General features: G+C 48.3%; 1 protein-coding gene across 2 annotated transcripts; it reads left to right on the top strand.

The window, feature by feature from the left end:
* Nucleotides 1-1,035: 1,035 nt before the first annotated feature.
* Nucleotides 1,036-13,374, top strand: GPKOW (G-patch domain and KOW motifs). 2 transcript variants are annotated; one of them, XM_033849214.2, is made up of 12 exons: nucleotides 6,340-6,478; nucleotides 6,568-6,610; nucleotides 7,261-7,415; nucleotides 7,515-7,639; nucleotides 9,436-9,545; nucleotides 10,343-10,556; nucleotides 10,926-11,058; nucleotides 11,713-11,866; nucleotides 12,045-12,168; nucleotides 12,260-12,329; nucleotides 12,859-12,944; nucleotides 13,038-13,374. In XM_033849214.2, exons 3-12 carry the CDS (start codon nucleotides 7,382-7,384, stop codon nucleotides 13,167-13,169), a joined length of 1,182 nt encoding a protein of 393 aa, XP_033705105.1. In that variant the 5' UTR covers nucleotides 6,340-6,478; nucleotides 6,568-6,610; nucleotides 7,261-7,381; the 3' UTR covers nucleotides 13,170-13,374. The 2 variants fall into 2 exon arrangements, with proteins under 2 accessions (XP_033705104.1, XP_033705105.1); XM_033849213.2 differs by lacking the exon at nucleotides 6,568-6,610 and having other exon boundaries at nucleotides 1,036-6,478.
* Nucleotides 13,375-14,199: the final 825 nt, after the last annotated feature.

Consider the following 14,199-nt stretch of genomic DNA (forward strand, 5'->3'; position numbering starts at 1 on the left):
TAAAATGAGCATATAATGAGGCTCCAGGTCTCTTGGAAGTTGAATCTTCTGCCATCTTGGACCTAGTTGGTTCTAACCAGTTTATGTCTTATCCTCAACTGGTGTGTCATTCTTTTAAAGATTGTACCCTGCCCCCTTCCTTCCTGTTTCTCTTTGAAGTCTTTATCTGTTAGGTCCTACATTTGGGCCCTCTAACAGTTTCTGTTTCCTGTTCTGCCTGCTCCTGCCATGTATGGGTCACATTTTCTTGTTTCTCTGCATATTTCACTGAACATTTTAGATAATATATTATAGCAACTCTAGATACTGATCTGCCCATTTTTGTTTTCATTTGCTTGTTTATTTGTTTAGTGACTTGACTGGACTAATTTAGTCATATCTATTTCCACCTGATGTCCTTCTTCAAAGGGTTCAGCCTTGGGCATGAGCACAGTCACCCTGGAATGACCTTGCTTTTATCCAGGCTCTCTTTGTTTCTTTCCCTGATCTCCTGGTTTAATTTCTGGCTGGTCTGCCTGTATTGATACCATACCTAGCTTAACCGGTACTAATTTTTTACAGTACCCTGGTGCATAATTTTTTCCAGTTAACCAATTAAAGTCTTATTCAATTAAAGTCAGGCCCCTTTTTCAATTAAAATATGGGGTGGTCTTTTTTTTTTAATATATATTTATTTATTTATGGCTGTGTTTGGTCTTCGTTTCTGTGCGAGGGCTTTCTCTAGTTGCGGCAAGCGGTGATCACCCTTCATCGCGGAGCGCGGGCCTCTCACTATCACGGCCTCTCTTGTTGTGGAGCACAGGCTCCAGACGCGCAGGCTCAGTAGTTGTGGCTCACGGGCCTAGTTGCTCCGCGGCATGTGGGATCTTCCCAGACCAGGGCTCGAACCCGTGTCCCCTGCATTGGCAGGCAGATGCTCAACCACTGCGCCACCAGGGAAGCCCGGGGTGGTCTTTTTTTTAATCTTTTTTTTAAATTGAAGAATAGTTGATTTACAGTGTTTCAGGTATAAGTATGGTGTAGTCTTTGAGAGCAGTCTTTGTGGCTTGCTCTGACCCTAGAAGGATTCTTCTTAGCTGTTTCTCTCTGTTTTGCTTGTTGCTATCTTGGAGATACCAGCCGCCTCTTAATTGCTCATAAAGCCCTTATTCTTTAACTTCTTGACTTTCTGTCCAAGTAAATCAGTCCCCTTAAGGAGAGCTATTAAACTCTCTGTTCTTTGCACTCCCCCTCAAGAGCTGGGGGTGGATCAGAAGCCGACTTCTCTTGGAGTGACTGACACTCGATCTTCTATGAGCAGGGCGCTGGGGAGGTTATATCCCTTGGTATTATCTGCTTGTCTTTCCCAGTGTGGAACCCCCACTCTAACAGTAAGCTGTGGAGTGGGCAATTGGGGCCCAGTATGCTTGGTCTGCCACACTGGGGTAAAGCTTCCACCCTAAGAATGGGGTCTGGGTGGTAGAAGAGAGCCCCAGACCTATTAGTCATGCATTCCCAGAATAGAGCTTCTGTAACATGGGGCTGGAGGAGATGAGACAAGCTGGTAGCCTACCCCTCATGAGGAGAAACCACTGCTGTAGACTGGGAACTGGAGGGAGAGAGAGCCCCATGTTCTTGGCCACACTGTCCTGGAGTAGAGCTTCTTTTTGTCACACTGCGCTGGGGTTCAAGGAGGGAGCAAGTCATGGCTCAAGTGCCAGACTCTTGGTGTTCTTACAGTGATTTATTGGAGTTTCTTGAACAAATGTTTCGCCATTTCCTGTATGCCCTTACGCAATTCCCAGAGACTTTAAAGTGTTGTTTTAAAAAATAATTTTCAGTAGTTAGGGTTGCTTTGTTGAGGACAAGGTCTACCAAGCTCCTAGTGCTACTATTCTGGAAGTGCTTCTCTATTTTTTAAAAAAGTGAAATATACCTAATAGAGAAGAACATGCATACAACATACATGAACAGTTTGACAAATTGTAAAATCAGTACAGTACCTGTGTGACTCTCACCAGGTTAAATAAGAGAATGTTATTAATTTCCCAGAAATCCCCTACATATTCCTCAAATTGCTTTCTCCATTTAACAAAATATTGTAGCTATTGTTCCTTGTCAAGCCATGAAGAATTTTTAAACCTTTTTAGTAAAAGTATGACATACATTCACTCATTAGCATACAGAACATCCTGCCCCAATTTTCCATTCTTTCCTTCAGATCTAGTCTTAGAAATGGAGTCATTGGGTCAGGAAAGGCATAGATATTATTATACTGCCCCTGATAAATGTTGAATCAATTTGTGCCCTTATCAGCAGTGTATGAACGTGCCCATTTTCTTCCATCTTTAGTAACTCTGGGCATCATCCATAGTACTTACTATTTTGTCATCTTGGCCAACTCAGTTACCCTCTCTGTGCTGCAGTTCTCTTATATGTAAAATGGATTTTTAAAATAGTTCCTACATCACAGAATCCTTTGGAGGACTAAATGAGTGCTTAGTTGGGCAATTGGCATAGAGAACTTACCACAGAAGTAGTTGTCATTTTTACTTTTGGTCTTTACCAATGAGTTAAATGAAGAACAACATTTTATTATTTATTTATTTGCATTGCTTTGAGTATTAGTGAGGTTGAGAATCTTTACATGTGCTTCATGGCTATTTGTATTTCCCATTTCGTGAACCACCTAGTTATGTCCACTGCCCATTTTTCAGTTGGGGGTTGCTTGCCTTTTATAGTTATTGAACTACAGGAGTTCTTTGTGTATTGAGTACATTGTCCCTATACCTTTGATATACATTACTTTTTTATTTTTATTTATTTATTTAAATTTTTGGCCACACTGCCTGGCATGCGGGATCTCCCCGACCAGGGATTGAACCCATGCCCCCTGCAGTGGAAGCCAGAGTCTTAACCACTGGAGTAACCACTGGAGTACCAGGGAAGTCCCTATATTGCTTTTTTTTTTTAAATTTATTTTAGCTGCATTGGGTCTTCGTTGCTGCACGTGGGCTTTCTCTAGTTGTGGCGAGTGGGGCCTATTCTTCGTTGCGGTATGTGAGCTTCTCACTGCGGTGGCTTCTCTTGTTGTGGAGCACAAGAGAAAAAATTTCCTGATTTTGTTTTCAGAATGAAGGAAAGATAGGAAAAAAAGTGTCTTTTCTCCCATTACATTTTCACCACAAAGTTTTGCATCAGGACTTGGCATGAGCTCTGTGGCACATGTCAGGAGTGAGTCAGAGACCAGGTGTGAACCAACCCAGAAGGCAAGACCCTCAGGGACCTCTGGCCCTAGCCTGTGTAAGCCTGTATTGTGCACACTATCTCAGGTGGCTGCTTCAGGAAATGGGTATCACTTCAGCCATGGACAGTTCACCTCCCAGGCAATGTTCACATCATTAGTAATAAGATATAATATTGTGAACCCTCTGATATGATGTGATGAGAAGGGCACATTACCTTTGTGTCATTCTTGCCAGGAACCCATAACCTCAGCCTAATTGTAAGAACTCATCAGAGAAGCCCAAACTGAGGGACATTCTACAAAATAACTGAACTGTACTTTTCAAAAATGTTACGGTCATGAAAGACAAGGAAAGAACAGGAATTTTCACAGATTGGAGGAGACTTAAAAAGGCATTACCGGGGCTTCCCTGGTGGTGCAGTGGTTAAGAGTCGTACTGCCAATGCAGAGGACACGGGTTTGATCCCTGGCCCGGGAAGATCCCACATGCCGCAGAGCAACTAAGCCCGTGCGCCACAACTACTGAGCCTGCGCTCCAGAGCCCACGAGCCACAACTACTGAGCCTGCGTGCCACAACTACTGAAGCCCACACGCCAAGAGCCCGTGCTCCACAACAAGAGAAGCCTGCGCACCTCAACGAAGAGTAGCCCCCGTTCGCCACAACCAGAGAAAAGCCCGTGCATAGCAACAAAGACCCAACGCAGCCAAAAATAAATAAAATAAAATAAAAATTTTAAAAAAGGCATTAGCATTATATGCAAAGTATGATCCCAGATTGAATCCTGGAACAGAAAATTATCATTTAGTTAATTGTATTGCATCAATGTTAATTTCCTGATTATGATAATTATACTATTGTTATATAAAATGTTTAGGGGGGATCTAGATACACAGGGACTCTCTGTACTATTTTTTCAACATTTCTTTTAGTCTAAAAGTATTTCAAAATAAAAATTTAAAGTTTTTTTTGTTGTTGTATATTTTGAAAACCAAAATGGCTTCTCCCTTGAGATACCAGGGCCCATCCCAGGATGCCCAGGGCTTGTAAGCCTCAAAACATGGCCACAAAATTGATTGAATATTGGGCTTCCTGTTTTCAAGAGCAACCTCTGACCCACCATACTATTCTACTTTCCAAACATTGTGACTATGTCCCCATTTCATTTAATTATATGTATAGCTTCACATTTAAAGGCTCTAGTATATTCATTCCACCCAAACCACGTGCTATAATTCATTTAGCCCATCCCCTTTTGTTGTTCATTTAAGTGGTCTTCAAGCTTTTGTTACAATAAATAATACTCTGATGAATCTCATATAAAAATACTTTTACACATCTTGGATGATTTCCTTGGGATGAATTTTTAGCGGATTTGTAGTATTCTTTCTTGTGACTATTTGTTTAAGTATCACTCTTCTACTTCACAAACTCTTAAGGTCCTACTCAGAGGCGTCTGTCTCATTAATCTTCTGAGGGCTTAGGACCTGGCTCTCACAACATATTTAAAGTTGGTAGGAACTATTTTTTTTTAAATCTGTTTTGAGTGTCATTGTTCCCCACTAGACTTGGAACCTCTAGAGAGGAGGCCAGACTATTTTATTAATACAGTTGACCCTTGAACAATGTAGGCATTAGGGGCACTGACCCAGCGCAGTCTAAAATCCCTATATAATTTTTTTTTTTTTGGCTGTGTTGGGTCTTCGTTGCTGTGCACAGGCTTTCTCTAGTTGCGGCCAGTGGGGGCTACTCTTCATTGCAGTGCGTGTGCTTTTCATTACGGTGGCTTCTCTTGTTGCAGGGCACTGGCTCTAGGCACGCAGGCTTCAGTAGCTGTGGCACGTGGGCTCTGTAGTTGTGGCTCGCGGGCTCTAGAGTGCAGGCTCAATAGTTGCGGCGCTTGCGGCATGTGGGGTCTTCACGGACCAGGGCTCGAACCCGTGTCCCCTGCATTGGCAGGTAGATTCTTTTTTTTTTTGAATTTTATTTTTTTATACATCAGGTTCTTATTATCCATTTTATACATATTAGTGTATATATGTCATTCCCAATCTCCCAATTCATCACACCACACAACCCCCCAGGTGGATTCTTAACCACTAGGCCACCAAGGAAGTCCCTAAAATCCCCGTATAATTTTACAGTCTGCTCTCCATGTTCTGCATCCTCGTATTCAACCAATCTTGCATCATGTAGTACTGTAGTAGGTTATTTAGTGAAAAATATCCACGTATAAGTGGACCCTCGCAGTTCAAACCTGTGTTATCTAAAGGTCAACTGTATTTGAATCTAGAGTTTGTCCACTATTAAATCTGTCATCTTGTAGGTACCACTTACATGTCTATTATTTATTATTGTACACAACTGGCACTCACAGATTTTTTTCTTTCTTTTTTTTTTAATAAATCTATTTAATTTTATTTATTTATTTTTGGCAGCGTTGGGTCTTTGTTGCTGCACGCGGGCTTTTCTCTGGTTGTTGCGAGCGGGGGGCGGGGGTGGCTACTCTTCGTTGTGGTAAGTGGGCTTCTCATTGTGGTGGCTTCTCTTGTTGGGAGCATGGGCTCTAGGTGGGTGGGCTCAGTAGTTGTGTCTCGCGGGCTGTAGAGCGCAAGCTCAGTAGCTGTGGCGCACAGGCTTAGTTGCTCCGCGGCATGTGGTAATTCTCCTGAACCAGGACTCGAACCCGTGTCTCTCGCGTTGGCAGGCGGATTCTTAACCACTGCACCACCAGGGAAGCCATATTTTTTTTTAATGATTTATTTTACCTACATTTCCCACACCAGTAGGGCACAGTAACGTGCACACTGTAGGCGACCAATAAACGCCTACACGAAGGAGTGACGAGTTAGCAAGAAGGAAGCCACCTTCCACCACGCCTACCTTCCCCAAGAACTACATTTCCCTGTACGCCACGCGCTCTTGTGAAGTAAAAAGAGCGGCAATTACTTCCTACTGCCCCTATCCGCCTTCGCCTGGCGGTGCCACAGTGTTTCCTGGGAAAGGTAGTTGTAGCGCTGGTGGTCAAGCCCCAGCAAAGCGAGCGCAAACTAAACTTCCCAGCAAGCAGCGCGCCGGCCTGGGACGAGGGGAAGATGGCGGACGCCAAAGATGGTGTTTTGTGGCCTGCGGGAGCCTCCAGTGCCCCAATTTCATTCACCTTCAGTCGCACGTCCGCCCGGAGATGGCTGGCGGGAGACGCGGCTCCGGAGAAGGATTTCTTGAAGACCGAGAAACGGAGGGAGCTGCAGAGGTGAAGCGCTGGGTGTTTCATCCCTTGGCAAGCGGTGCGGTGGGTGCCTGCGGGAGGGTGGAATCTTGAGTTGATTTTCTTGGTGACAGTGGCCTGGGAAGTCTGAAGCACAGCCGGAGAAGATCCGTGGAGGTCAGAAGGCGGGAGTTAGTGGGGGAGGTGGGGAAATTGGACCTGTTGGCCGAGGGGATTGAGAGGAGAGAATGTATTCCTGAGAGGGTGTGTCTTTAGGACTTGGGGACCCTGAGGAGCGTGCGTTCTGAAAGAAGGAAAGGAGGGGAGAATGACAGGACTCCTAGTGTCCCAGGTGAAGCGTTGGGGCTTCTCCCATACGGGGAGCAGGATGGAGTGGCAGATTCAGGTTGGGGGAGGCTATCGTCAGCTTAATTCGGAAAGGAAAGTCTGAGGGAGGGACTTCCAGAAGAGAATCAACCATCTAGGAGGCTGGTGTGGAGCCCGGAGCTGGGGAGAGTCTGGGCTGAAGATGGTGATTTTTAGGTCATAGTGGAAGCCACAGAAGTGGGTCTTGAGATGAACAGAGGGTCCAGAACTGAGGACTGAGTCCTCGAAGGCACTGACATTTAAGAGTTGGGGGTGGGGGAGAGAATCAAAAGAAAGCACCACCAGAGGTATAACAGGAGAGCCAGACAGGAGAAGGGAGGGTGTAGTCAATGGGGCTGGGGGTGTGTTTGGCTCTTGTGTTTCTTCTGAATGAAGGGTTGTGGCTCAGAACTCACTGATTGTGCTACTCTCCCAACTTCACCCCTCTGTGTCCACATCAGTGTGCAGCCCTCAGAAGCCCCCAAGGAACTTGTCATCCCTTTGATCCAGCATGGCCACCTCAGGCAGCCACCGACCCAGGCCCCTGGGCCATCCACACATACTGAGGTCTTGGTGGATGGGATGCTGTCCCAGGCTGTGAAGGAGCTCATTGAGGGTGAGTGCTCCCTCCTTTGCCTTGCCCTAGTGAAGGAAGAAGGGGAGGAAAATGGAAGGATAGGGTGGAACCTCATTGCTCCCTCCCATTCTTCTTTAGAATCCACGAAGTCTCTGGAGGAGAGAGAGAATGCGGGTGTCGACCCCACGCTCGCTATCCCCATGATCCGGAAAGGATGCACCCCCATCGGGGAAGGGGCAGACAGCGAACCCCGGGCTGAGACAGTGAGCTGGCCCCTGGCCTCCCTCCTTCTCCAGTCTCTCACTGCCCTGTCTGCTAGGACTTGTGTCCCTGCACATAGCAGGCAAAGTCTGTGTGTGTACTAAAGGCCTGCTGCCTCGCCCTGCCTCCTTCCATCCTTTTTGGAAGCATTAACAAATGAATCCAGATATTGGGGTGTGAAAAGATACTTGGATTCTGGGATTATCTGAAGGAGCTGAGCAAAGGGAACAGGAAATATAAAGATCCTGAGGGTAGACTCTTCCTGGAGTACTTGAGGAACATCAAGGAGACCAACGTAGCTGGAGTGGAATGAGTGACAGGGAAGAGTAGTAGGTTAGGTCAGAAGTGGGCCATGGTGAGGACTTTGGCTTTTACTCTGAGTGAGGTGAGAGCCATGGGAGGGCTCTGAGCAGAGAAGGGACAAGACTTATGATTTGACAGGCTCTCTCTGGCTGCTACAAGCAGAACAGACTAGTAAGCAGAGGTGGAGGCAAGGAGAGCAGCAGTCCAGGCTAGAGGTGATGGAGACTCAGATCAGAGTGGTAGGAGCGAGGCCGGGAAGACAGGTAGGGTTTAGTGAGAGGGAAGAGGAGGGTGAGTGCTCCTAATGGCAGCAACCACCCAGACAGTGGCATGGTGGCAGAAAATCGGTGTGGTGTGTGTCCATCAGTGACAATCTGTGGTGTGTCTAGAGCGAATATAAAGAATTGAGGGAGTGATGATGGGAGGTGATAACAGGAGAGGTGAGGGGTGTGTCCACAGAAGTAACCAAGTCTGTCTTTCATACCCATGGACCCTACTTTTCACCTCTTCGTTCACAATTTTTTGGCAATGCTTGTTTGGGTCCTAGTTCTCCTATAGCCCCAAACCAGAGAGACTCTTTCGACTGAATGGTTCTCATCAGCCTTCAGACATCCTCTGGTATCTTTCATCTTAAAAAAACCTTCACTTCACTCTCCTTCCTGTTCCAGCTTTGGCCTCCTTTCTCTAATTTTCCCTCTTCTCAGAGCCTTCTGCATCTCAGTTGATCACAGTTCCATCCATCCTTCCTCTCCAAAATACAACCAGAATCTGACCACTTCTCACCATCACCACTACCACTTCTCTGGTCTGAGCCACCAGCATTTCTCATCTGGACTATTGCAGTAACTTCCTCACTGGTCCCCTTGTGGCTGCCACCCTATCGTGGCTCCTGCCCAGCTCTCCTGATTAATCCCTTACCACCCCTCTTTGCCTCCACATCTGTTTCAGTCAGATTGACTTTTATAATGCTCTCCACACATAGCAGATCTTGTCCTGCCTCAGGGCCTTTGCTCTTACTGTTCTCTCTGGAGGACTCTTATCTTCAGGGTTCCCTCTGTCTCTCCTTCTGGTCTCTGCTCAAATATGAACTCAGTGACACTCCTTTCTTCAGCCCTCTGCATCCCCTTAGCCTGCTTTATTTTTCTTCATATGACTTACCACTACCTGGCATATCATGTTTTATGAATTTTATTTATTCTGTCTCTACAACTAGAATGTAAGCCACACAAAGGGCAGGAGTTTTTGTCTACTTTGTTCACTGTTTTATCCCCAGCACCTAGAACGGTAGCTGGCACAGAATAGGTGCTTTATAAAGATTTGTCCAAGGACTAAACATGGAGGAATAAAGTGAGGGATGGCAAGAGGAAATAAAAATTCACCCTTGAGCTGACTGGAAAAGAAGTCTCGAAGGTCACCCAGTGGGTGATAGCAAGTACACTTCAGAGGGCCCACTGTAAGCCAAGCCTGACCGTCCTTCCTCTGCCTAAACCCATAGGTGCCGGAGGAGGCTGATTATGAGGCAGTCCCTGTAGAGGCCTATGGGCTGGCCATGCTGCGGGGCATGGGCTGGAAACCTGGCGAGGGCATCGGCCGTACCTTCAATCAGTGAGTTTCTAGGGTCGGGGCAGGGGACAGCAGACGGGCCAGGGAACAGACCCCCATGGTTACCGCCCACCCAGAACCATCCAGGCAGGGAGAGGGCACATTACCACCCTATGTATTTCAGTAGCCCCTTCCACTACTCTTTAAGCCTCCTATTTGCCCTTTGAAACTCCATTAAGAGATCCTATTCTGTAAAGATTGCCTCTCTGGGCATCAGCTTCCTTATCTGAAAAATGGGGATAATAACAGTACTGACTTCCCAGGGCTGTTGTGAGAGTTAAGTGAAATGATACACATAAAGCACTTACAGTAGGCCCTGGCCCCAGATAAGCATAGGCTAAACACTTGCTATTATCATGATCATACAGATTACAATCCGTTCTCCACAGTTCCAAACTCTAAAGAATTCTGAAAACCAAACTTTTTTTTCCATAAACTATTTGGCAGCCAAATGGGAACTGAATTGACATTGAGCTTTTTACAATCTGTTTCTCTTGCTTGGTATGAATAGTCATGGTTTCCCCTGTAGAAAAATTAGTATATTTGGTTGTTGGGATCTGCCTGATATCCCACTGTAAATACTGTGTCATAGATGTTATACACCGTAGGTTATTAGGTTGAACCAAATAAAATTGCCATTTCTGCAGGTCAGAAATAGTCCCTAATATGAGATTGGGAAGGATACTCTCAAACATATTGATAGGTTGGGATTTGGGTGGTGGTTGGGGGTAGGGGTGGGGAACGGAGCGCTGAAGACCCATGCATCCCCCCAACAAGCCCATATTCTGTGTTTCCTGCAGAGTGGTGAAGCCCCGTGTCAACTCACTGAGGCCCAAGGGGTTAGGGCTGGGCGCCAACATGACTGAGTTCCAGGCCCTGGCCCCCACCGGCCCCCACCACCTGCTGAGGCCAGATGAGGAGCAAGAGAAGGATAAGGAAGACCAGCCTCAAGGACTGGTGCCTGGAGGAGCTGTGGTGGTTCTTTCTGGCCCTCACCGAGGCCTCTATGGGAAGGTAAGGAACCAAGATGTGCCTGGAGCCCAAGACAGGCAGCACGGAAAATTGACATGAGGGTCAGAGGGAGGCAGAAGTGGGTTTGGGGTATGAAGGCTGGAAGTCCTTGTCTTTCAGGACTGCCTGGCCTGCCACCTCATTCAATAACTCAGGACTACTTGCTGGGCCTTTCTGAGCCTCAGTTTTCAGCTAAAAGGGAGAGAATGCCATATGCCACAAGTCCCTGAGGATTACATACTTAAAGTGTATCCAAGCCCCACAGTCTGCCGGGAGAGGCACAGGGGTCAGGCCTATTAGAAGTAAGGGTGGACAGCGTGGTCCTAGGAACGTGGGTCAGGTCCACTCACTTCTTCCCCCCCAACACTTTAGGTGGAAGGCCTCGACCCTGACAATGCTCGGGCCATGGTCCGTCTGGCTGTGGGGAGCCGCGTGGTGACTGTTAGTGAGTACTGCCTGCGGCCTGTCTCCCAGCAGGAGTTTGACAAGAACTCCTTGGATCTGAGTGAGTGAGCCTCTTAACCTAGCTGGGGGAGTTGGAGAAGTATTCCTGGGGCGAGGGTTAAATCTGCAGAGGGGCAGGACAGTGGTCTGCCTGGCAAGAGTGACTTCTGGTCAGAGTTAAGAGGTGAGAATGAACATAGTGGTTTATTCAGTTTGATTGAAGAGAGGTTGATCTAGTACCCTTGGGTCTTTAGCCTCTTTCTGAGGAAGAAGGAACAAGTGTGGAAACCAGTTCCTACCCTTGGGATGTCTTTGTCTCTTTGGGGTGGTGAACCTCTCTTTTGCTAGGGACTGACAGCAGCTAGGACTAGGGCATGATGGGGAGGAAGGCATTCTAGGCACGTCAGTAGGATGGATCCGTTTGGCACATAGGAGATGGGAGCCGACAGCCCTCCAGGAGTCCCTAGCCCGCCCTAGGCAGATGACTCAGGTAAGCACTGACAGGACGGGCTAAGGTGGTTGAGCAAGGCTTCCTGAAGGAGGCTGAGACAGTTGAAAGGAAGGGGAGAGCATTCTAATAGCCCAGACAAAGGCTTGATGGTGAGACGGGCACTTTGGCAGTTGGGAGGTGGCCTGAGGCTGAGGTGTGGCCTGGAAGGGAAGAGAGGGAGACATTGAGGTTGTTTCCTGGTTCTCCCCACACCCCCTTGAACAGGCCAGGTGAGCAAAACTTCCCCAAGGCAACAGAATGGAACAGCCTCGTCATGGAAGGCCCTTCAGGATCAGGACCTCCACGTCCGGCAGGAGGACTCAGCGAGGAAGCGGAAACACCATCCAGACCGGTGGGACCCTGAGCATCTCAGATGGAGGTAGGGGTCAGGGCTGTGGGGAGGCTCCAGCGGTCAGAGAAGGCTTCTAGGGCAAGGCACGTGCCTAGAAGGAACTAGGAATGGCATTATGAGTGGGTTTTAAGACATCGGCAAAGGTGGGATGACCAGAATGTGCCTCTGATAAAGAACTAAGCCTGGTGTTGGCCCCGCTCCACAGACAGGATGAGCCTGCAGCCAAGAGTGAGAAAGCAGCTCCCAGGAGTCAGCACTGGCTGCACAGGGACCTGCGTGTGCGGTTTGTGGACAAGCTGCACAAGGGTGGCCAGTATTACAACACCAAGGTGGGAGCCCTGCACCTGGGTCCGCTTCCTCCCCAGGGACTGGTCCCACTTAGCTCTCTAACATTCTCATATCCCCTGGCCCTTTCCCCAGATGACAGTCGAAGATGTCCTGAGCCCAGATACCTGTGTGTGTCGGACAGATGAAGGCCAGGTCCTGGAAGGTGAGTCTGAGGGATGGCCATTGGGTCATTATCATCCTGGAGGCTGATCGAGAGGGCTGTCTTGGGCCAAGAGCCTGGCTAAAGGCGGGAGGTTGGACAGGGTTAGGTTTTTTGCAAGGCCCAGCATCCTCTAACAGATCATTAGACGCTTCCATGATGGTGAATATCTGAGCCTCACTTTCCTCTTCTGCAAAATTAGCATGGAGATAACCTATTTCTCCCTCTTATAACTGGTCCCTTGTAGGGATGTGTGTAAGCTCCCCGTGCAGGGCCGGGCATACAGCATGCCCACAATAAATGGTATCTGTTATCACCCCCACCCATCATCATCATACATAAATGCTCCCTTTATTACAACTATTGCCAGGAACCGCTCCTTAGGTTTCCTCCTCTGTGAAATGGATGTGGGGGCCTCGCATCTGTCAACAGGCACAGAGTGGCACCAGAAAATACAGGAAAGGCCCTTCTGACAGGACCCTGACTGGGCTGACCCTTGCTGCGGGCCTCACTCCCCTCTCCTTGTCCACAGGCCTGAGGGAAGACATGCTGGAGACCCTGGTCCCTAAGGTCCAGGGCAACCGGGTGATGGTGGTGCTGGGGCCATGGGCTGGAAGGGTGAGTCCAAGACCTGGGAATGGGCATGGGAGCACTCAGGGAATGTCCCTGAATCTGGGTTGGCCTTGCTGACTCCACCCGCCCCTACTCTAGGTGGGCCGTCTGCTGGACCGGGACAGAGAGCAGAGCCGGGCTCTTGTGCAGCTGCAGAGAGAGAATCAGGTGGTGGAGCTTCACTATGATGCCATCTGCCAGTACATGGGCCCCAGCGACTCGGAGGACTGACCTGTGGACACACTCCCATCCCCCAGGTTGTTACCAATCCCGTACAGTGTGAAAAGCCTGCCTTCACGAAGGTGGGGGGGGCGGTCGTGGTTCCGCCCTCCACTTGCAGTGCAGCCCTGGGACAGGATGGACCAGAAGGGAGGCTAGAAACAAACCCAGTATTTACCAGAACTTAGTATATAATAAAAACCAGTTTTGGGCTTTCCTGGTGGCGCAGTGGTTGAGAGTCCGCCTACCGATGCAGGGGACACGGGTTCGTGCCCCGGTCTGGGAAGATCCCACATGCCGCGGAGCGGCTGCGCCTGTGAGCCATGGCCGCTGAGCCTGCGCGTCCGGAGCCTGTGCTCCCCAACAGGAGAGGCCACACAGTGAGAGGCCCGCGAACCGCAAAAAAAAAACCAACAAGAGATCATAAATGGTGTGCTGAGCTGTGAGTGGAGATGGGAGCTGCGCTGATTGAGGTGGGAACCAGTCCTTTTTTCAGCCCCACCGCCCAGCTTGGGCTGCTCACCAAGTGGAAGGATCCATCCGCTCTCGAGCTCACTGTCGGAGTCCAGAAGCTCTGAACACTGTCCCCGAGCAGAGACTAGGGATTCTGGAACACCACATCTCTGGACAACTTTCTGAGCGAGAATCTAGCAGGCTCTGCTTTTACTTTTGGTCCAGAGCAGATGCCCAGAGGATATCTTGAGCCTGTGACAGGAGTCAAGTGGAAGGGAGGCTTCTCCCCACCAATGGGACGTGTTAGCACTACTTCCAGAGGAGTCAGTTAATCTCGGGGCCCCCGTTTTAGTCCCAAAACTTTGAAGGTGAAAAAATTTTGTCTATCTCGGGTAGAATTTCTCTGGTTGCTCCAGGTAACTGGGTTCTCAAAAAGGTTATCGTTTTTCCATTAAAGGGTTCCAGAGAATCCTTTTTCCTGTTTAATGGCCTAAGATACAAAATCAACAAGGGAAGAAAAAAAATCAGGGGAAGTCAGAACTTTAGGCCCAAGTGTTTCTAAATCATCCCCAGTCACTAAGTCATTGAT

This window comes from Tursiops truncatus, chromosome X (genome assembly GCF_011762595.2).
Source record: "Tursiops truncatus isolate mTurTru1 chromosome X, mTurTru1.mat.Y, whole genome shotgun sequence".
Lineage (NCBI taxonomy): Eukaryota > Metazoa > Chordata > Mammalia > Artiodactyla > Delphinidae > Tursiops > Tursiops truncatus.

Bases quoted from the DNA above. Each gene is read 5' to 3' on its own strand.
- GPKOW (XM_033849213.2), top strand. From the start codon at position 6,321: ATGGCGGACGCCAAAGATGGTGTTTTGTGGCCTGCGGGAGCCTCCAGT. The intron at 9,546-10,342 runs GTGAGTTTCTAG...TGTTTCCTGCAG, and splicing joins ATCGGCCGTACCTTCAATCA to AGTGGTGAAGCCCCGTGTCA. The intron at 12,330-12,858 runs GTGAGTCTGAGG...CCTTGTCCACAG, and splicing joins TGAAGGCCAGGTCCTGGAAG to GCCTGAGGGAAGACATGCTG.